Below are 23,472 nucleotides of genomic sequence, written 5' to 3'. Positions count from 1 at the left end.
ATTATTTGTTGATGTGAAAGGGAGATATAAATTAAAAAGCAATTAAAAACATATGCCACTGAAATGAATGGGTAATTAAGAGCCACTCTTCCACGGTTGCTACACAAGAAAAATAATCTCATGAACGCATCGTATAAGGTCCAACTGATAATTCTAGGAGATTTTGTTCAACCCGGTTTTATATAGATTCTGTACGTTCACAAAGCTGTGCTGCACAAATAATAAGATAATCATGCCTGGAGGTGCCTAGACATGAATTTATTATGAATTTAAAGAAAAGAAGACCCAAAGGGGTATTTATGATCAGAAGCAAGAACAGGATTCTATAACTGACTATTTCTGCACCTTCAGGATAAGGCTAAGTTGGGTATCCTCTCAATGATCATTTAAATATAAGTGGCTGATGCTACTCTACTAAAATGTTTGCATTTCATTTTCAATACGGGAAATTACTTTGCAATGCACATTTTCCCAACATAAAAATGATATATTGCCCCTCTGACTGTGAAATGAACTTACAAAGAAGATCCACATACTTGTACTCAGCATTCAGAGGTGTGGGTGTATCTCAAAAAAAGAGGAAATGTTTAGACTGCAAAAGAACCAAATAAATGGGAATAATTCAAAACTGTCTAGACATTTCCAATTTCCGTGCAGCTAGAAAGACTGATGCGAATAAACACCAGAAGAAACCTAAAGCGCAGGCCACAGATATCTTTGAATTAGAAGAAGTAGTTGAATGGAATAAAGCATTTTAGACTGGATTCAGCAAAATAAGCAGGATAGTGGCAGCTGATTGTAACAAGAAGAGCATGAAGGAGGAAGATATAAGGCAGATGGAATAGTTGCGCTTCAACTTCTCTTTCACTTTCCTAGAGTCTTGCCTAAAAAACAACACCACAATGAAGTTTTTGTGAGCAAAAAAACAGTCCATGTGAAATTTCTTTCCATAAACAAGATTGTTGTGCCCTGGGATTGAAAATATTACTCTTTTCTAATGGAAGTTATAATTGGCATCTCACTAAAAGAGCAAGGAATGGGAAATAATTTTTCCAGAAATGATCCCAGCATCTCTTGATCATCAAGACCAGCAACTTTCCACTTCAAGTGAAAAAAAAAAATTCTAGAATGAGCCATACCACAAAACTGTAGAACATCTATAAATGAAATACTGATTGTTCATCCTATTTCTAGATAAAAAATAATTCTGTTTCTAGATTATGCTCACATTTTTCAATGTATCCATATCCATAAGTAAGATTACACTGCCTGGTTAGATTTATCTTGTGCAAATTAAAACAAAAGTTAATTTAAAAACCTGCACGTTCTCTTGTGTGAAAGATCCTTGAAAATCAAATCAAATAAAGACTGCATTGGTATTAGTTGAGGCTTGCATAAACTGAAAAAAATGTGGAATTAAAGCGTTTGTCAGTTTGAGAGGAGCTGAACACCCAGGGGATTTTTAAGGAATATAGATTTTAACAATCAAACTCACATCCTCCTTCAAAAGACTGTTGTGAAACAACTATCCATTTCAATCAAGTTTTCACAGAGGTCAGAACCTCAGGAATACTCTTTCTACTACAGCATCCTTGACAAAGGGCACCCCTTATTTAAAAACAAATGCTATTTATGTTGCACTAAGGATTGTGGGCAAATGAATATATGTCTTTCTGCCAAAGAGAGTATTTGTTGCAGTTCTGCGTTTCCCCCATAGAGGCATTTGTGACTCCTCAATGACACTTGTTGGACACTAAAATATGTTTCAAGGACTGTCCACCTCTACTAGTAAATGGTCCACATAAAGCATATGAATGCATGTTCTTTTCTTTTTTCCACTTTCACTGAAAAGCCTTGAAGTGATGTTCCTCAAGGAAGTGCACCATCTCCCTTGATGTGGGAAAAGCTCTTGAAGCATCACAGGGAGAGCAGATTAATCCTTCCAGGCATTAGCTGGACATCTAAGGCCTATCCAAGAGAGAGCATGCCACGTTCCCTCTGATATCTGTCTGTCTGTCTGTCTTTTTTGTCCTTTTCTTTTCATCCAAGAAGAGGGAACACACCAATAAGGCTGTTATGAGGTGATTGGGCTTGATAAATCAGATTCCATGCTGTGCCAATTAGCAGCCTACTACAATGAACTTCACACCACTTTGAATGAGACAAAGAAAGTTGCACAATGTGCCTTCAACATGTGGCATCTCAAAATTGATTTGATTACAACAGCAATGAAAAAAAATCACACTTCTCTCTCTCTCTCACCCACACTCACATTAAATTGGCATTTGAGGGAAACAAAACAATCAGATCAAATTTAGGAAAAGATATTGCATGGCCAATATTATCGTAATGGAAACGAAGTGTGACTGCCATGTCATTGCCCACTCTGATCTAGAAAGCTTTCTTTAGCCAAGATTTTAAAGTAATTGCAGTGGCAATCTAAAATACTTTGTAATTATCCCATTAAATCCACCCTGTAATGGTGGACTGTTGTACAAAATCTTAAAAGGCTGTTTAAACCCAGAAACTGCATAAATGCCCAACCTTTGAATGGTTAAGTACGTGATACTCCCTCTAAAACTGCTGGCTGTGGCCAGCCTTCTTTGTTGCCTGACTTCATCTGCAGCCCTGAAAACCCAGGAGCTATTTCAAGCATACATTCAAAATAGGCTAAGTATTTAGAGATCAGACATTTCACATTAAATTTCCCCATGTTCAAGCCATTTGATAAGTACATTAAAAAAAGAAAGGAGAAGGAAAGCAGATTAGCCAAAAAAATAAAAATAAAAAATGAACCGCACTCTGGAAAATAATCCTCTAAATTATTAAATTTTGGACACGGGTTGGGTTTTGTGTGCACTAATACATAAATATAGAGAACTAATAAGTGTCATAATCACTGCAAGCCTTGGGCACAGAGGCTTCAGTAATACAAAACTGATTCCTGGACAGCCTTCTAGGCTTGCTGGTTTGACCCTGGCACACGTGAAAGCTAAACTTCATTTGTTAAGCATGGTTAACTTTCTGGTTCATTAATAAGGGAGGACTGATCTGCCATAGCAGATCATACCCTCCTTGCAAAAACCGCTCAGCTTCCCAGGATGCGAACATCTGGAACTGGGCGGGTACAGAACAAAGGGCTGAGCAGCGGACCGAAGCGCCACATCTGGCGGGTCTTCCCTCAATGGAGGCCAGTGGAGCCGAGCCCTGTCCAAGGTGCTGAAGCCTCTCAGCCGCCCGCTTCTCATTTTTCGCTGTACACGCCGAGCTGCCACCTTTCTCCGCCCGCCTCGGTCGGTCACCACCCAGTTTGGAGGGGCCGGATCATCACCGGGGCCGCGCCGCGCATCGGGCGGATCCGCAACAGGTTTGGGGCTGGAAAAGAACCGCCTCCCCCTTCGCCTTCTCTCCCCGGGAATCACCTCCTCCCAGGCACACATCCACCCCACCATTCAAGGCACTGCAAAGGGGCTGATCCGCGGTGGGTCCGCGGTGGGGGCTTCGGCTTCTCCCGAAGGGGGCATCGCCAGGAGCTCCCCGGCCGGGCCCAGCTCTGCCCCCGCGGCCTGCGCGCAACCGGGACTCTCGTACCGGGTCCAAAAGGGTCCGCGCGAGCGAGCAGCCGCCTCCCCTCCTTGCAGCCCCTGGAAGCCGCAGCAGCAGAGCCGGGCTCTGCGAGGCAGAGGCAACCTGGCCGCGGCGGTCTCTTCCTCTCCAGGCAGGGACAGGCTCCCTCGCCAGCTGAGCCCGCCCCTCCCTCTAAAAAAAATCCTTTTGTTAGCAGCAAATTGCAAGGACGGGCTGCACCGAGAAGGGGGCGGCGGTGGTCCATAGCCGGCGGCGCAGAAGGCCGGGGGGAGAGGGGGGGTCTTGGCACCGGCCCTCACCGCAAGGCCCGAGAGAAGCGCCAACTCACCGTCCCGGTCGCAGAGCTGAATCGCCTCCAGGCTGAGGTTCTTGAGGACATCCTCGCAGGGGCTGGCCGGGCTGCTCCGGGGATGGTCCAGGCGAGGCACTTCCATCCTCCCGACTGGTCGCCTTCCTGGGCTGGGCTGGACTGGCTGGCCACGGGCGCGGGTCTCGCCCCCTCCCTCGGAGCTGCGGGCGAGCAGCGGGGGGCCAGGAGGGTGGGAGAGGGCGCCCTCTGCGACAACCTGGCTGCGCTCCTGCCTCTGCCCCGACTGGCTGGGAACTGCGCGGTGCAGCAGAGGCGCGCGCGCTCCCTCCCGCCGTCCCTCCCCGGGGCTGGCTGGCTGGCTGGCTGGCAGCGGGCGGGGATTAGAGGACGGGAGGAGCGACGGGCTGGCGAGCCCTTGCGCTGGCGCGGGAAGGGAGGAGCAGGAGGAGGAGGAGGAGGAGGAGGAGGAAGGCACCGATGCTGCTCACCTCGCTCCGCAGGAAGGAGCTCGCCGTTAGCAGTGACGCCACCACAGCTCTAGATGCAGACCAGCGCCTGCTCCCCCACCCCTTCACCGGCCGTGCAAGGTCCTGTTGAGCCCCTGAAGCCCCCCCTCCTCTCGCCCCCCGTTGGTTACGTAAGGCTTGACCCACGGCCGCGGGAACGCTGCCATTTTGGGCTGCGGCGATCCTACCGACCGCTGAAAGGCAGGTAGAGGCTCTCTCCAGGCCGAATTTTTGCTGCCCTCCCCCCACCCACCAAAGCGTCTCTCCAGACCCTTTCAGTCTGGATCCGCTTTCATGTTTTGGATCATGAAAATTTGGATTTGGTGCTGAGCTTGCCCCCGGAGACCCTGCGCGTTTCAAGAAATTGCCCCGGTCTTTGGACTCTCAAGTTCATTATCTCCAGCCTATCTCCTGCAAGTGTCTGTGCACCGGGGCTTCCAGGCACGCTCAAACCCCCTTTCTCAGTGAAAGTGGAGCTGGGCCTGAAATCCAAGGTCTGGGCAAACCGTGAGAAAAACTAGTGACACCAACTGCAGGATGAAGTTCCTTCTTCGTCTTCCTTTCAGCTCCTGGGCAGAGTGGGTTAGTTCCGTGGGGGCAGCTCAGAATTCCACAGTTGTCCAGCTGGGAAGTTGAGAGGTTCAACTTGGCTGGTGGCCCACATTATAACTATCTTTAGGAAGCTGGAGGCATCAGTCCAGGAAGTTAGTAAAACATGCCCTCCTTGAGATTTCCCACCACAGTTTACTGTAGTAGGCTGGCTCTACCCAATGACTGGCCAGCATTTTAACCTTGTACACAATACATTCATTCACCCAATTAATTTTCTTAGAATACTGAATAACAGAGTTGGAAGGGACCTTGGAGGTCTTCTAGTCCAACCCTTGGCTCAAGCAGGAGAGCCTAAACTGTTTCAGATAAGCAGCTGTCCAGTCTCTTCTTAAAAGCTTCCAGAACTTCTAAAGGCAAGCCGTTAGAACATACACTGTATATTATATGTTCTAATATACATATCATAATATATCATCCCATCTTGTTTTAGAATCTTGAGTTAGTACCCCACAAGCATCTATATGGAGTGAAAGAAGAGTGTGTTAATTCTGAATTGAATCTGAATTTGTATTGTTTGCTAAAATCATTTAAGAAACAAGGAAGTAGGAATCCAGCCTCATATCCTGAATTTTAATGTTTTAATAACTTTTTTTGAACAAAGTTCTCCATTTCAGAAAATATAATTTGTCATATTTTTAAAATACATCAGCTAAATAATATTTCCAAAATATTTATAATCCACTTATCTACCTTCTTGGGCTATCTTTTAGATCAGCCAAGCCAAGCTGTTCCTATAGAAACATAGTTTTCTTTTGCATCTGTCTCTCTGTCTAGATGAAGGCATCTGTCTGTCTGTCTAGCTATCCAGCTATCCGGCTATCATCCATTCATCTGCTGTCTGTTTGTCTGTCTATCATCTAATTAACTATCATTCATTCATCTATCTATCTATCTATCTATCTATCTATCTATCTATCTATCTATCTATCTAATCTACCCACCCACCTACCTACCTTACCAACCACTGTCTGTCTGCTTGTCTATCTAGCTATCATCTATCTAATCATCTGTAATTTAGCTCTTGAAGTAAGATAGCCTATTCTAATGTTTTGCTTTCCACAAGCATCACTTTCCTCCTTCACTTAAAACAATGGACCTAAAAGAGTAGACCTAATTCTTTGCAGCTTCATCTTTCCTGTGGCACAGACATTGTCTATTTTTTTCTCCACATAGATGCATTTTTATCTATCTCAAATGACCATGAGAGTCTATGCTGGTATTAATTGGTCATCTAATAAAGTCAGGTAGAGCTCCACACCTCACAGAAATAAGGCCTGCTAAGTTCAAATGGGCTTATTTCCAATTTAACTATAGCTAAAATAATCCTTTAGTTTAATAGGATTTTGTACTGAACAGATATTTGCAGGACTTCAGTGTCTGTCCTTGAAGGACAAGTCATTGTAAAATGTGTAAAAACATAACAAAGCAGATCAGTTTTCTTGCTCAGAACATAGATTTGAAATTTGGGGTCCTTGGTGCTCTCTTAGTTTGGTTGTTTTCTTGCAGACCTTTCTGCAACGTTTCTTGCTGATCTTGAAACCAAGGACCTCTCATTTCAATCCTGAGCTATAAATATTCTCCTTTATTAATATTATTGTGCATCATATATTATTAACATATGGAATCAATTTATGGTGTAATCCTATACAGATCAGTTAAAAAAGAAGAGATTACAAGAGAATTCAATGGGATTTATACCCAGGTAAATATGTATGTGGATGTAAAGATAAGAATAAAGATGTCCTCCTGTTTGGATGGATTCCTAATATATTTCATCCATGTAGTTTTCTTCAAAAGCTGAGAAAATGGTTTGTCTCTTCCATTCCTCCTCCTTCTCCTTTCCTCCCCTAATCTCCCAGTTTCACCTATAGTTTGGGATTCTCAGGTTAACATCCCCATTCAAAAACTAGCAAAGGAAGTACTGTGTTTCCCCCAAAATAAGGCTGGGTCTTATATTAATTTTTGCTCCAAAAGATACATTATGGCTTATTTTCCGGTTAGGTCTTATTTTGGGGGAAATACAGTACGAAACACCTCTGTCTGCTGATGATCATAACGGGGGTTTATTTTGGGGACAGGGCTTATATTACGAGCATCCTGCAAAATCATGCTAGGGCTTATTTTCCAGTTGGGTCTTATTTTTGGGAAAACAGGGTACTATACAACTAGCAAAACCCTCCTTCACACCTCTTAGTTTCCAAAATCAACCAGTCAATAATTGAATCAGGTTATTGAGTGGTGACTTTTCTAATGGAATCAGATATTCTAGTGGTGACTTTTCAAGCTACTCTCTGATATGTTCTACCTGAAAAAATTCAGGGTCTTATAGTATGTAAGATCTTTCCTGTAATTTCCCATAAAACGTATCCAGGAAGCCAAAAGAATGACCCCAGGATTCCCAGGGATGGAATGATGTTAATCTGGTATCTTCGTAACAGTTCCAATGCCCACAGAAATGACCATCAGGAAGCAAGAGTGATACCCAACGGTGTTTTGGACAAACTATTTCCATCTCCTCACATCAATGTTTTCAGAACTGCCTAGATGAATCTTCGTGAAAAACGCATCAAATCCAGAACTGAAAACCAGAGAAATAAGATGTCAGATGATTATCTATAATGCTTACAAGCACAAATGAATCCATGAATCTGAAGAAATGTCAAAGACGGTGATGATGGGAAAGCTAAGGAAGAATAAAACTAAGAAAATCCTGCACAAAAAAATTAAGAACATACTCGAGAACATAAACATAAACTACCATGACAGATGCATTACTATGCAAATCATATGAGTATAGATTTGACTGGAATTTGCATATCTTAATATATTGCATTACAAAACAGGAGGTGTGCAAGCAGCAGAATACGTTTGCAAGGAAAGGTTGTGTGGATTCTTATATTCTTTTGTGGACAATGCATCTCTGGTTTGAAAGCTACTTTTTTATGGCTTGCATTGAAGAAAAGTGATCATAGAATTCTTGGAGTAATTACAAGGACAAAAGAACACAAATAAAGAGTGACCACTAAAAACATAAATAGATATTCATCCACGATCCTGACAATATTTTAGCCTTCTCCCAATTAAAAATCAATACATGCAGATCAAAGATAACCGATTCTAAAATGCAGCTCTATGGATTTGTGGATGACAACAATATGGAGCATTTTCACCTTAGGTTCCAGGTTTAAATACTGATGAAAGCTCAGTTGTACTAACCACCAGCTGAATTGTAGAAACCACCATAATGAGTTGGTTTTGATCCATTTTCTAGCAAAGAACAATTAATTTCCAATAGATATATTTGGCATCTTTCACTAGCAATTCTTCCCTTAGGAGTGGAACCAGTGTGGTGTTTTGTAAATCTTGTTTTCTAAGTCGATCATTTGATCTTGCACATTATTTGTCAGTTGCTGTTTTTAATTCTTGTAGTATTACATGAAATTAACTGAATAAAGGAAAAGGCAGTGTACAGAAACATTATTACAAGGAAGAAATGCCAGGGAAAGCCTAACAATTATCATAATTCCTTCCGTCGCGACCTGAAGCCTTGGCTGTTCAAACAAATAGGCTGACTCTGATTCCGGGTTTTATTATTTACTATTAATTAGTTATTTGGTTTAAAATGGGATTTTATTGTACTTGTTTCTTAACTTGTGTTCGCCACCCTGAGTCCTTCGGGAGAATGGCGGCATATAAATACATGTAATAAATAAATAAATAAATAATTCAAAAGTTAAATGGTGAAATCTAAGATGGCGGTCGTGTCTCCTTGATGCTGGAAATATATCAACTATGAGGTGGACTTTCTTGAAGGAAGAGAGAGTCCTAGCTAAGACAGAATAACAGAGTAACAGAATTGGAAGGCCACCTAGTCTAACCTCCTGCTCAATCAGAGATTCTACATCAATGCAGACAAAAGACTGTCTAGTCTTTTCTTAAAAGCCTCAGTGTTGGAGCACCTACAACTTCTGAAGACCAGCTGTTCCACTGGTTGATTGTTTTCACTATCAGGAAATTTCTCCTTAGTTCCAGGTTACTTTTCTTCTTAATTAGTTTCCATCCATTGCTTCTTGTCTTGTTTTCCAGTTTTGTCTTGGAACTACCCATAAAATTATCTGAGGGAGGACCTAATTAAATGACCTCCATCTTCTGGACCAAGTTTTGAAAGGATAGTGTTGATTTTGAAAGGAGATTTTGCTTTTTTTACACATTTGTGGTATATTTATTTATTTATTTATTTATTTATTTATTTATTTATTTATTTATTTATTTATTTATTTATTATATTTCTATACCGCCTTTCTCCCGTAGGACTCAAGGCGGTGTACAGTCAAGAAAAATATAGACACACAAACATCATAAAATTGCTAATTAAAATTATTACTTAGTTTGGTCAATTAAATAAAACCAGAATTAGATAACATTTAAAAAATCATTCACATGTTCGTATGTTTAGCCCCGCCTGTTGGAACATCAGGGTCTTGAGGGCACGGCGGAAAGCACGGAGATCAGGGATATTCCGTATCTCCGGGGGCAGTTCATTCCAAAGGGTTGGAGCCCCCACAGAGAAGGCCCTCCCCCTGGGAGTCACCAGTCGGCATAAATTGACTGACGGTACCCTGAGTAGTCCCTCCCTGTGAGAACGAACTGGTCTGTGGGAGGCTATTGGTGGCAAAAGACGGTCTCGTAGGTACCCAGGTCCTAAGCCATGGAGCGCTTTAAAGGTGATAACTAACACCTTGAATTGCACCCGGAAGACCACCGGGAGCCAGTGCAGCTCGCGTAGGAGAGGTGTTACATGGGCGTAACGAGCTGCACCCATAATCACCCACGCAGCTACGTTCTGGACCAGTTGGAGCCTCCGGGTGCTTTTCAAGAGGAGCCCCATGTAGAGAGCATTACAGTAGTCCATACGGGAGGTAACTAGGGCATGAGTGACCGTGCGCAAGGCATCCCGATCCAGAAAGGGACGCAACTGGTGGATCAGGCGAACCTGATAAAAGGCACCCCTGGCCACGGCCGTCAAATGATCTTCTAAAGATAATCGTGAATCCAGGAGGACACCCAAGTTGTGGGCCCTCTCTGTGGGGAGCAAGATCTCATCCCCTATTGTCAGTGATGGTACTAGCTGACTATACCGGGACGCCGGAAGCCACAGCCACTCGGTCTTGGAGGGGTTGAGCCTGAGCTTGTTTCTCCCCATCCAGATCCGCACGGCCTCCAGGCAACGGGACATCACAGCAAGGGCATCATTGGGGTGGTCTGGGGTGGAGATGTATAGCTGTGTGTCATCAGCATACTGATGAACACTCACCCCAAAACCACGGATGATCTCGCCTAGCGGTTTTACATAAATGTTGAACAGAAGGGGTGAGAGGACTGACCCTTGCGGCACCCCACAAATAAGGTGCCTCGAGGTCGACCTCTGCCCCCCTGCCAACACAAACTGCAAACGGTCAGAGAGGAAGGAGGAGAACCACCGAAGCACAGTGCCCCCTATTCCTAACCCCTCCAGCCGGTGCAGTAAGATACCATGGTCGATGGTATCAAAAGCCGCTGAGAGATCTAATAGGACCAGGATAGAGGAGCAACCTCTGTCCCGAGCCTTCCAGAGATCATCCACCAATGCGACCAATGCCGTTTCCGTGCTGTATCGTGACCTGAAGCCCGACTGGAACGGATCCAGATAGACAACTTCATCCAGGTATCGGGGTAGTTGTCACGCCACCACACTCTCAACAACCTTCGCAACAAAGCGAAGATTGGAGACTGGACGATAATTTGATAATATAGTTTTTTATAGATTAAAAAACAATTCACACAGATTAAAATGGCTGATTCTAAAATGCATCTCTCTGGATTAGTGGATGCCAATCAGAGGAACATATTTGTAAGTGGTCAAGCAGAAACAAATAGACCAACATTTCTGGCCTTTAAAGCAGAACTGATTTCTATAGTATAAATCTGCACAGTGGAATGTAGTTCATGCCTCCCTTTTTATTCTAATCAATGTATTAATTAATAATAATATTAGGTAATTATATAATATAACCAACACATGCTTTTTCCTTCCAATGCTGGTCAGGTGTACAGTCATGGTCTACAATTATTAATCACCAGCCATCAAGCATTGTTAAACAAGTACTCAGGCCATTAAAAAGCTTGCAGGTATTTTATTTGGCCCAATGCAATAAAGCTCCAACATAAAAACAGTTTTTTTTTTTTAAAAAAAAAAATATTAGGGCCAGTATTTTTTTAGCTTCAAGATAATCCTTCCCTTAGATACCTTTTTCATTATATTTCTGAGGTCAATAAAATGAGAAAATAGAGGGGAAAATTCCTATTGTTTTGGTTGGTTTGTTTTCAAAGGCCCAGGGAGCTCAGGGTTCACCAGAGGTCATGCTATTTTCCAGGATGCATGGCAGGATTGGAAAACTGGGCTAATCCTGTGTTCAGGCGAGATGAAATAAGTGTGTTGGTCTTGTCAATGGATGCTAGCAGAACCAGTAATTCCAGAGGAAAACAGAAATATGGAATGTTATTCAAGAGTCCTGAGCAATTATGTTACACCCAAGCAATAATCAAAAACGTTCAGTCATAATTCGTAATTTAGAAACCCGAATATAAAATTTAATACTCTTTCATGTGGATACTCTCTAAAACAGTTTAATGTTATAACTTCCAATGGACAGAAATTAGAAGGAAGAAATCTGTGTAATTCTGTATCTGCAGACTCTCTTTCATTTGCTAACAATCTGGGCTAATTAAAATCCCGAGGTCTTCACAGATGACCGATCAGTTTTGGATACATAAATCCCATGGATTTTAATAGGACTTAACACATAGCATCCTTAATTCCTTGTCTTCTTGGTTGTATTTTCCAAGCATTCGAGATGCCAGACCTATGGACTTGTCATGCTGGAATCAGGGCTGAAATGCTCCCGGTTTGGACTGGATCGCCCGATCCAGTAGCGATGGAGGCGGGTGGTTCGGAGAACCAGTAGCAAAAATCCCTGCCCCCCTCCCCCATGCCCAGCTGAGCTGCACATCAGAGGCTTTTTCTTTTCTTTTTAATTTTTAAAATCATTTTTTCTATACCTCTTCGGCCAAAAAAAATGCTTTTAAAAGTTAAAAAAAAAAGCCTCTGATGATCGCACAGCTCAGCTGAAATCATCAAAGGGATCGTCAGCTGATGATCCAAGCTGAGTTGCCTAATCAGCAGAGGCTTTTTTTTCTTTTAAATGCCTCTGACGATGCAAGCTGAGTTGCCTGATTGGCAGAGGCTTTTTTTCTTTTAAATGCCTCTGAGGATTCCAGCTGAGTTGCCTGATTGGCAGAGGCTTTTTTTCTTTTAAATGCCTCTGGCGATCCAAGCTGAGTTGCCTAATCAGCAGAGGCTTTTTTTCTTTTAAATGCCTCTGACGATGCAAGCTGAGTTGCCTGATTGGCAGAGGCTTTTAAAAGAAAAAAAGCCTCTGCCGATCAGGCAACTCAGCTGGGATCGTCAGAGCCTTTTGAAAGCATTTTTTACAACCTCTTTGCCGAAGAGGTTGTAGAAAAAATGGTTTTAAAAGAAAAAAAATTGGCCACACCTACCCAGTCACATTACCCCCACCACCACCAAGCCACGCCCACAGAACCGGTAGTAACAAATTTTAGATTTCACCACTGGCTGGAATACAGTTGCTGTGTTTTCAAGAGGTGGGATTTATTATATTAGATTGCTAAGTAGAGAATGGCAGTGCAGGTCTACCCAATTCTTGAGATCTACCAAGCCAAGCTAAGCCATATTTTCAAATTTCAGGACTCAACAGGTTACTATTAACAACAGGACAGCAATGCTTGGTTTTATATTTGCAAGTCATACAACATTACAGCTGATAAGGCCTGCTGTAAGAGATCCCTCTTGATCTACTCATGGTTATCAATCAATCAGAATAGACCTGGAAGGACCTTTTAGTCCAATCCCCTGCTCAAGCAGGAGGCCAAGACTGGTTGTCCAGTCTCTTCTTAAAAATCTCCAGTGATGAAGCACCTACAACTTCTGAAGGCTGGTTAATTCTACTGGTTAATTGTCCTCACTCTTAGGAAATTTCTCCTTAGTTCTAGGTTGCTTCTCTCCTTAATTAGTTTCCATTCACTGTTTCTTGTCCTGCCTTCTGGTGCTTTGGAGAATAAATTGACCCCTTCCTCTTTGTGGCAGCCCTTCAAATACTGGAATACTGCTATCATGTCAGCCCTAATCCTTCTTTTCTCTAGATTGGCCAAACCCAATTCCTGCAGCCATTCTTGATATGTTTTTGTCTTCAGGCCTTTAATCATCTTAGTTGCTCTTCTTTGCACTTTTTCCAAAGTCTCAACATCTTTTTTGTAACGTGGTGACCAAAACTGGATTCAGTATTCCAGGTGTGGCCTTACTAAGGATTTATATAATGGTACTAATACTTCATGTGATATTGATTCTATGCCTCTAGTTATACAACCCAGGATTGTATTAGCTTTTTTGGCTGCTGCTGCACACTGCTGGTTCATGTTTAAGTGATCATCCACTAGGACTCCAATGTCCCTCTCACAGTTACTGTTTTTTGAGCCAGGTTTCATCTAATTTGTGCTTGTACCTTTGGTTTTTCCTACCCAGGTGTGAAACCTTGCTTTTCTCCACATTAAATTTCATGTTGTTGGATAGGGCCCATTGTTCAAGTCTGTCAAGATCTTTTTGGATCCTGAGCTTGTCTTCTGGGGTGTTGGCTATTCTTCCTAGCTTAGTGCCATCTGCAAATTTGATGAGTTCCCCTTCTATTCCCTCATCTAAGTCATTTATGAAGATATTGAAGAGTACTGGGCCTAAGATGGAACCTTGTGGTACCCCGCTGCTTACTTCCCTCCATGTAGATGTAGTACCATTAAGGACAACTCATTGAGTATGCTGGTGATTCTGGTCATGTTCACATTTCCAATCAACTTTTCCACTAGACTTTATATCCAGTACAGTTGCAGACATGAATGTCAGAGTCATATTTCCTGTGCTGGTCCATTCTGTAGGAAGAAAGAAAACCTGCTTTTGGCTATGATCACTTAGTGCTGATGCTTGGAAAATGGGCAAGTTAACAAGGATAATTTGCATGTTCTGACGTCTTCACACAAATGATGTCATGAGGCGTATGTGGCTTATACTGACTACCTATGAATTAAACTTGTAGATGCTGAGAGCTCCAATTCGGGTTTCCAACAGTGGGATTCATCCAAGTTGCTACTTTCTGAAAAAATCTGAAAACTCCTTTATGTTGTTACAGCTGAATCTCTATGAACATGAGAAGGGGCTATTCATTGTTTCCCTACAAACTCCTCACATCCTGGACATAAATTGTTTCAACTTCTACCCTCAGAATGATGCTATAGAGCACTGCACACCAGAACTAGACACAAGGACAGTTTTTCCCTGAATGCCATCACTCTGCTTAACAACTAATTCCCACAACAGTGTCAAATAATTTACTAAGACTGCATTACTATTATTCTTCTCTTCCTTACAAGTATCTATCTCTTCCCACTTATTACTATAACCATGTTGCTTGTTATCTTTCAATTATATTGTTTTTATTTGTTTCCTAGCATGATTTGATAGCTTATTAGTAACCTTAACTACCACTAAGTGTTGTATCTTTTTATTCTTGATGAATGTATTTTATTCTCCTTATGTACACTGAGAGCATATGCACCAAAGACAAATTCCTTGTGTGTCCAATCACACTTGGCCAATAAAGAATTCTATTCTAACAGCAAACTGCAAATAATATAGGAGTCCTGGTCTGCTGAAGATGGAAGATGTTACTAGAAAGTCTACCACTTCACAGATTGCATGTTAGAGTCTTCGGCAAAATCCAACACAAATCCATTATCAGAGATGATTACAATACATATAATGATGCACAAAGAGATTGCAAAGGCCAGAGCATTTGTTGGGTGAGAAGTGGGCTCTGAGAAGTGTGTCCCTCTGTTAACTCTTTTTGCCTGACATTCTATGGCAAAATGGGACCAGAATTGGCATTAAAAAGAACCACCAAGAGGAAGGCATCCGTAAAAACTATTGGTGTGAAAACTGGGTTGGGCTTGAAGGAGATTTTATATTGCCAGTAGAAAGAAAGGGAACAGATAATAGCTCTGAATGGCAACTATTTTGAAACTGGATGAAAGGCTTGATAAAATAAAGGTGACAACTGTGAAATAAGCAATTAGTCAAGAAAACATAAGTGCACAATTGAAAGAAGAGCGCTTCTAAAAAAAAAAAACCACCCCAAATTAATGACTATGGCAAGTGTTTAAGGAACAAAAGCATTACTCTGGGAGGAATATAATGGTTTAAAGGCATTTATATTAGGTAGTATAGGATGAACAGAAGGGTTGTATTTACATCTGACTAATACGAAGCAGCTTGATAGGAATATTGCCCTGCTAAAAATAGCTTGATTGAGATGCTGCTGTCAACATATTACACCGAGCTGTTATGACTGGGGAAATGCTTGGAAGCGGGATGGATTCTGAGCCATCCAGAAGACAGGATAGTTCAAGCTCTAATCAAGCTGTGCAAATGCCTTGTGTGAGGCAGGGACTGCTCAGCTGTGATACAGGAACTGTCGAGTGACCTTGGTGCACTTTCCATTTGCCTCTAGGACAGGGATGGAAATAGAAAGGGTGGGAGTGCCAAGGATCTCGTGGAGGCTTTCATTACATACGGAGGGGCAAGTTTTGGATGGTTTAATATGGTTTTTATTTGCTTTCTCAATGTATCACACCATCTATCGAGAAAAAGAAAAGGGGAGGAGAAGGAGAAGGAGAAGGAGAAGGAGAAGGAGAAGAGATGGGGAAGAGAGGAGGAGGAGGAGGAGGAGGAGGAGGAGGAGGAGGAGGAGGAGGAGGAGGAGGAGGAGGAGGAGGAGGAGAAAGCAACCAAACTGGAAAAGAATTTCAAGGCCACTTGGATCTGGAGATGGAAAATAGCAATAGCACTTACTTATATACCTCTAATTAGATTAACAGGGTTGGAAGAGTCTAGTCCAACCCCCCACCCAAGCAGGAGACCCTACACCATTTCTGACTTGCCTATCTCAAAATGGTGACACAAGAGATCATGGATGAGTCTCCCACCATCCTTTTATCCAGGACAGAGCTATTTCCTGAACCCTTTCTGTTGTTGGTTGGTGATGATAAAGGTTTTGGATCTTGCATCAAGCAGATGTTTCATCTCAGGATTTAACAGATTAACAGAGTTGGAAGGGACCATGTAGGTCATCTAGTCCACCCCCCTGCCCAAGCAGCAGACCCTACACCATTTCTGACAAATGGCAGTCCAATCTCTTCTTGAAAGCCTCCGGTGATGAAGCTCCCACAACTTCTGAAGGCAACTTCTGTTCCATGGGTTGATTGTTCTCACTGTCAGAAAGTTCCTCCTTATTTCTAGGTTGAATCTTTCCTTGTTCAGTTTCCATTCATTATTCCTTGTCTGGCCTTCAGGGGCTTTGGAAAATAGCTTGACCCCCTCCTCTCTGGGGCAGCCCCTCAAATATTGGATCTCTGCTATCCTGTCTCCCCTGGTCCTTCTCTTCAGTAGACTAACCAGACCCAGTTCCTGCAACTGTTCATTGTATGTTTTAGCCTCCAGTCCCTTAATCATTCTGGTTGCTCTTTTCTGCACTCTTTCTAGAGTCTCAACCTCTTTTTTATAGTGTGGTGACCAAAACTGGATGCAGTATTCTAGGTGTGGTCTTACTGAGGCTTTATAGGGTGGTATTAATACCTTCTTTGATCTTGATTGTATCCCTCTGTTAATGCAATTTAGGATTGCATTGGCTTTTTTGACTGCCGCTGCACACTGCTGGTTCATATCGCAATGCTTTACAGCCCTCTCTAAATGGTCTACCTATTGACCCCAACAATCTGGGTCCTCATTTTACTGACCTTTGGAAGGATAGAAGGCTGAGTCAATCTTGTGTTGGTGTGAATCGAACTGCTGGCAGTTGGCAGCAATACTGAACTTTAACAACTGCACCACCACGGCTCTTTTTACTATGTCTACTAGAGCATCGTTAGTAGCTGTGGTTTCATTTCTGTACAGAAAATGAATTAATCTGAAGAGTCAAAGGGGCTCCTCAATGACAAGAACCATTTAGGTTTGGCTGCAGCAACAAGGTTTTCCCCTTACAGGGAGCCCTTCTTCTCTTGCAATGGACACAAGGACTGTTGGCACGAAGGTTCACCATCCCAGCCAAAGTAGCTGGCACAATGGAAGACCACTGCAGTCAGTTGATCATCAGGATCAGTTGATCATTCATTTTGCTTCCTATGTGATCAGAAGCCATATCTGGTTCAGCCCCCAAAGGGCAAGATAGCTCCTCCCTTCAAAAAAATCTCATTGGAGTAGAATTAGGGTGTAGTGGTTAAAGCAACCAGGCCCTGTGCTTTTTAGCATTCGGCCAATATAAAAACTACTAAGATGGATAAAATGAAATTATTTGTAAGACCAAAACCAAATGTAAAAGTAGTACTCACAACCAATTTAATTTAATTGGTTGTGAGTTGGTTGTAAATAATTGAATTGGTTGTAAATAATTTAATTTAACAACTGGTTCTCTGCCTTAATGATCGGCTGGGTGGGTGACGCCATGGTGGGCATGGCCAGAGGATGTGACAGGCAGCACTTGGCCTCCTGACCCTCCTGGGAGCAAAAACGGATTGCAGAGGTGATGCACTGCCTCCCTGCACCCTGTTTTGGGCCTAGGAAACCTCCCTGAAGCCTCCTGGGAGCAAAAACAGGCCATGGGGGGTGCGCTGCACCCCCGTGCCCCGTTTTGGGCCTAGGAGACCTCTCTACCTGGGAACCAAAATGGGGCACGTGGGGACTCCTGGAAGGGGCAGGGCAGGGAGATGCGGGGCCAGCCAGCAATTTAACTATAGGTTCGCCCGAACCCACGTGAACCAGCCCGAACCAGCTGAATCCACTGCTCACAACATTAAAACTTTCTGAGCACTGATTCCAAATTTCCTTAGCCTTAGCATTAGATTCCTTAGGAATCTTCACTTGGGGAGAAAAGGGCCTCTATATAATCTGAAAATTTAGAATTCACACTGGATAGTTACTGCACTCACAACATAAGAAACATTTGTGTTTGTTTATTCCAGATCAGATTAGATGAAACATTTGGCTGTATGCTTTGTAATCTAAATTAGGAAAGAGTTAATATAGCAGCTCAGATAGTATCGGTTCTGTTTCAGACTGATAAGAATTCCCCCGGTGTGTGCAGGCAACTGGAGCAATGAGTGAAAGTGAGGAGAAGTGATACAATTAACACAATATTAAATTTATCCCCATATTTCACATGTGCCAAAATCTTCTTTCACAAGTCTAAGAAAAGAAAGGAAATCTGAAGTCCATAAAAACAGGAAGTAAACAACCACGGGTGCCTTGAAATTTGAATCTGGTACGCAGAATGAAAGCTGAACTACTACATTTTTTAAGACTGTTTTTGTCCCTTCTTTATTATTTTTATAAATAACTCAAGGCAGAGTACATACTTAATGCTCCTTCCTCCTTCTCTTTTCCTCCCAATAACAACCCTATGAGATAGGTTGGGGAGAGAAGAGGGACTGGCCCAGCCGGCTTTTATGTCTAAGGTGGAACTAGAACCAGAGGTGGTATTCAGCCAGTTTGGTTGAACTGGTAGCAGAAATTTTAACTAGTTTGCCGAACTGGCAAATACCACCTCTGGCTGGCCCTGCCCCCTCCGCCTAGTTGCCGCTCACCCCTGCCTGCCCACCCAGACCATAAAGGGATAGGTCGCAGGAGCTGCCTTTTGTGCCAGTTCTGTGGGCGTGGCTTGGTGGGCATGGCTTGGTGAGGTCATGTGACTGAGTGGGCATGGCCAACTCGATGTCACTCACAGCAAGGTGCCACCCCACCAAGCCATGCCCACCAAGCCATACCCACAGAACCAGTAGTAGAAAAATTTGAATCCCACCACTGACTAGAACTCACCATCTCCTGGTGATTGACCCAAAGTCACCCAACCGGCTTTCATGTCTAAGGTGGAACTAGAACTCACTGTCTCCTGGTTTCTAGCTTGGTTGAGGTTAGAAAGTCCTTCCTTCAGACAAACAGAAGATTGTGCCGTGATTCACAGGTTTCACTAAACCACTGTATGGTTTCTTTTTGAGTGTGTGAATCCAGGCATTGTGCATTGCCCAACAAAGCCCAGTTTAGTAAATGTGTGAACCCAAATGCGTGTTGGAGTGAGCACATATTGCATAGGTGCATGTTCTCCAGAGTGTTTGAAACAATGTATGGATCCACACAGTCAGTCGTGACTGCTGGTGATTGCCCTTCTCTTGGGAAAGTTCCAGAAGTGTCTCTTCTTTCCTCGTTTCTACTCTAGTTCTGATGTTTCCAAGCCATCCTCCATCTGAGGACTGAGTAGGGCCAAACTGATAAAATTCTATGATCTGCCCAACTTCATTAGATGTTTCCACAGCTTCCAAATACATAAAGCAATACTAAAATATTGAATTAGATTCAAAGGCTTTCTCAACAGCATGGATGGATTTCACCTCACATCTCATTCATCAAAAGCTCTTTAAAAGAAAGAAAAAACTCCAGATTTGGAATTGGAGTTTTCAATGCTTCTTTGCTACCATCTAGTGAATGTCCTGGGTTTTACTGCTCATGTTGGCATGCCCCACTACTGATCTTTTCCTTGGAGAGACCCTCAAAAATATTGGGAAACCTCTAGAACATGGGATGTTATTTATCAGTGCTTTAATTGGTGCTTTTCCCGCTTTACAGACAATTCATCGCTGAAAGCAATTTATGCATAGATTTCTGGATACAGAATTTAATAAGGTTTCCTTGCACAGTGAAGGATTTATTGTCATTTAACCATAACTCCATTAAATAATCTCAAAATATTGCCTAGATCAATATTTTCTGCTGAATTAAATAATCAGTTAAAAATGACTCTTTTAACTGTCTTCTTTTTTTTTTTTTTTAAGCTTCCATTAATTAGCAGCTCTGGTTATCCATGAAAGTGTTATTTTAAACTTTTAAAGGACAACTTGCATGCTTGCAAAGGGAACAGATGCATTCCTCAGTCTAGCAGATGCGAGATACGAGCCATGGTGTCTGCCATATTACACCAAACAACTACACAACCAGGGTGTTTTTCCCTGAATGTGTCAAAGCAACATTAGCACCTTTACCCAAGAAGGGGAAAACTCTTTAGAACTGGATTCTAGAGTCTTTCATAAATGTTCTCTGTAGTTAAATGTTCCCTTTTCGCATGTCAACAAAAACTGCAAGTGATCACTAAAAAAAGTGGGGGGGATCTAATTGTTATCTATTCAATCCAGGCATGATCCAGTCCAAAGGAAAGTGATTTTAATTTCCACCGATGTGGAAATTAAACCCACATCTATGCTTTAATTCTCCCACAAAATTAGATCCAGGTTGCAAAAATCTGTATAAACATGCAGCTTTCTGGATATCTTTGCTGCCATCTACCGATTGCCAGGATTTCTGCATCCCAGATACGATAACTCTAATTTATATGAAATCAAAGTAACAGTTGTAAAAAGTAATCAGTGCCTTAATTCTATTGTGTAGACATTTACCAAGATAATATGGAAAGATCATCAATACGTTAATTATAATAAAACAATCTTGCTTTGAAAATGCAAACCCACAAATGAAAGGATTTGGAAAAACTAATGAGGTGCAAAATGAATTCCAGATAGTTAATCATTTATTTCTCTTTGCTCAGAAAGTCATTAATATTGATATGTTCATTTATAGCATGGATGTTTACAAAATACAATGCACAGCCACATTTGTAAAAGAGATTTGCCGATTCTGTAAGAGAGGTGGTGCTACACCTAGTTGCTAGCAGGGTGTAGCTCTGATGGGAGAAGGCAGACTTGGTTAGTGCTCCATCATCAACATAATCCATGGGAATTAACAGTTCAAAGGATGATGATTCAGAGAGGAAGAATCAATGAATCTGCAGCAGTTGGAGCAATATGATTACTACTAGCCCATACAAGTAGAGATTTGATGAATGCTACTATGTTACAGTCACAACTCCCCAGGGATGGGATTCAAAAATTTTAGGAAATGTTTCGCTGCCCGGTTGCTGGGTGCGCGTGGCCATGGTGGGCGTGGCCTACTCAGCTTCCTGCACCACGGTGGGGGGGGGAGAGCATTTTCGCCCTTACCAAGCTCCTGAGGCTTTCCTCGAGCCTCCCCCGGGCTCCGGAGGCTGGAAACAGGCCCATTTCCGGACTTACGGAACTTGCAGGAGAGCCGTTTTTCACCCTCCCAGAGGCTCCATGCGGGTGCTGCACTTACCTGGCATCCAAAACGGGCTGTGTGGAGACTCCTGGGAAAGGCAGGGCGGGGTGGGCAGGGCCAGCCAGTCCTTGCAACTACCGGTTCGGTGAACCAGATGTAAAATTAGCATCTGGTATGCTTGAACCAGTCCGAACCAGCTGAATCCCACCTCTGCAACTTCCTCCCTCTCCAGTTGTCTGACTCTTGTTCATGAGTGGTCCATCCTACAACTAAGGAGGAATTTCCTAAAAGAACCATTAATCAATGGAGTAGTTTGTCTCCCAGAGTTGTGGGTGCTCCATCCCTCAACTGTCCAGGATGCTATAAGTTCTTCTTCCTTAAACAGGGAGTTGGACTACAAGACCTCCAAGATTCCTTCCAGCCCTTTGATTCTCTCCCCCTCCTCCCTCCATCTCCGTGATGGCGCAGCAGGCTCAAGGTTGACTCAGCCTTCCATCCTTTCCAGGCAGGGGTGGGTACTACCTACCTTTACTACCGGTTCGCAGTGGGGCCTCGCGTGCGCACTCGCTCGCTTTGCTCCTGCACAGAAGTGTTCTGATGACATCGGGGTCAGTGGGTGGAGCCTCCCACCGGTTTTACTACCGGTTCTATAGAACCGGTGCGAACCGGGGGCAACCCACCACTGTTTCCAGGTCAGTAAAATGAGGGGCCAGATTGTTGGGGTCATATGTAAGCCATTTAGATAGGGCTGTGAAGCACTGTGATGCGGTATGCAAGTCTGAGTGCTATTGCTATTGTTATCTATTTACAGTCTCGTTCTCTCTCTCTCCCCCCCCTCAATCTATCTATCCATCTCTATCTCTATCTTTCTATTTATCTCTCATCTAAACGTTGTAAGTTCAACCCCCTCCACTAAAACTTCCTCATATCCTGAGACCAATTTAAAGCCTGTGTGTGTGCTTTGATTCGAGATGATTTTTTTAAAAAAATTGATTTATATGCCGCCCTTCTCCAGAGACTCAGGGCGGCTTACAATGCACTAAGCAATAGCCTTCATACTTTTGTATATTTATACAAAGTCAGCTTATTGCCCCCACAAACTGGGTCCTCATTTAACCTACCTTAGAAAGGATGGAAGGCTGAGTCAACCTTGAGCCTGGTGAGATTCGAACTTGCAGTAATTGCAGACAGCTGGTGTTAATCACAATGCTATCAGTCTGCTGAGCCACCAGGCCCCCTATTTGGTTTTTGAACCTTTCTGCAACCTTTCTTTGAACCAGGCTTCTGCGAAATGAATATGATGTATCTTAAAAAGCAGTTTGCTCCCTGCTTTAAAAAAAAAAGAAAAGTATAATTGCAGTCCTAGGCTAGACAGTCATTTGCAGTTCCTGGCAAGGAAAGATGAGAAAAAGGAAGACAAATCAGCTAAAATTTCTCAGCAAAGTCTGCTAGGGCAGAGAACCCTGAAAATAACCTCTCTTGCCCAGTTTTATTTTCTTAGGCAGAAACCATGCATGTGTGGTCAAAGCATTTTGTAACCCACTGAGGAAGATGAGAGAATTGGGGTGAGAAGGAGAAGACAGATCTGAGTCTATCAACCACAGTGCTCTGCCTATTACTCTTCCGCCCTTCAAGGTAAACATCCTTACCCATCTTCTCTCTACCAGTCTTTTCCATGGCCATCCCACGTTGGTTAATCTTTAAGGTGTCAAAGGAAACTCGTGTCTTGATTGACTATCTTCATTATTCTTCTGATCCAAACTATGCAACATGTCTTTATTTCACCATAAGGGACCTACTTATCAGAGACTGCATCTAGACTGCAGCATTTCACACCATAAAAGGGGCTTCCCAAGACAATATAAAACCAAGAATAAAGAATAAATAGGTAAACCTTTGCCCAGAGAGAAGAGCCAGAAGGTAATGGGAAAACGCAGGTCAAAACTCTAGAACTGCATTTTGTATATGGAAGGAAGTTTCTGGAGGAAGACCTCCCCCCACCCCATGACCTTCCCTCTGGTCTGCAGAGAAACAGGTACGAAAACCAGACAAGTGCCAGACGGGGAGAATAGCTTGAAGGCTGCAACAATGGGAACAATCTCTGCTTCTTCAGAAGTAACATG

At 42.9% G+C, this 23,472-nt stretch overlaps 1 protein-coding gene across 2 annotated transcripts in view; it reads right to left on the bottom strand.

Moving 5' to 3' along the window:
* The window catches only part of PHYHIPL (phytanoyl-CoA 2-hydroxylase interacting protein like), a 58,656-nt gene that overhangs the window by 33,722 nt on the left and 1,462 nt on the right, over positions 1-23,472 (bottom strand). Inside the window, exon 1 of one of the 2 annotated variants that reach the window (XM_034435359.3) lies at positions 3,917-4,258. The exons of the other annotated variant lie outside the window; for it this stretch is intronic. Coding sequence (XP_034291250.1) covers positions 3,917-4,022 — 106 coding nt within the window. The 5' untranslated portion in view covers positions 4,023-4,258. Of the gene's footprint in view, positions 1-3,916; positions 4,259-23,472 lie in introns of those variants that run through there. 2 annotated transcript variants of the gene reach the window in all.

Source organism: Pantherophis guttatus, chromosome 6 (genome assembly GCF_059756535.1).
Source record: "Pantherophis guttatus breed Tessera chromosome 6, ASM5975653v1, whole genome shotgun sequence".
NCBI classification, from domain to species: Eukaryota; Metazoa; Chordata; class Lepidosauria; order Squamata; family Colubridae; genus Pantherophis; species Pantherophis guttatus.
The sequence above is the reverse complement of the archived record's forward strand: the minus strand, read 5'-3'. Positions and strand labels throughout refer to the sequence as shown.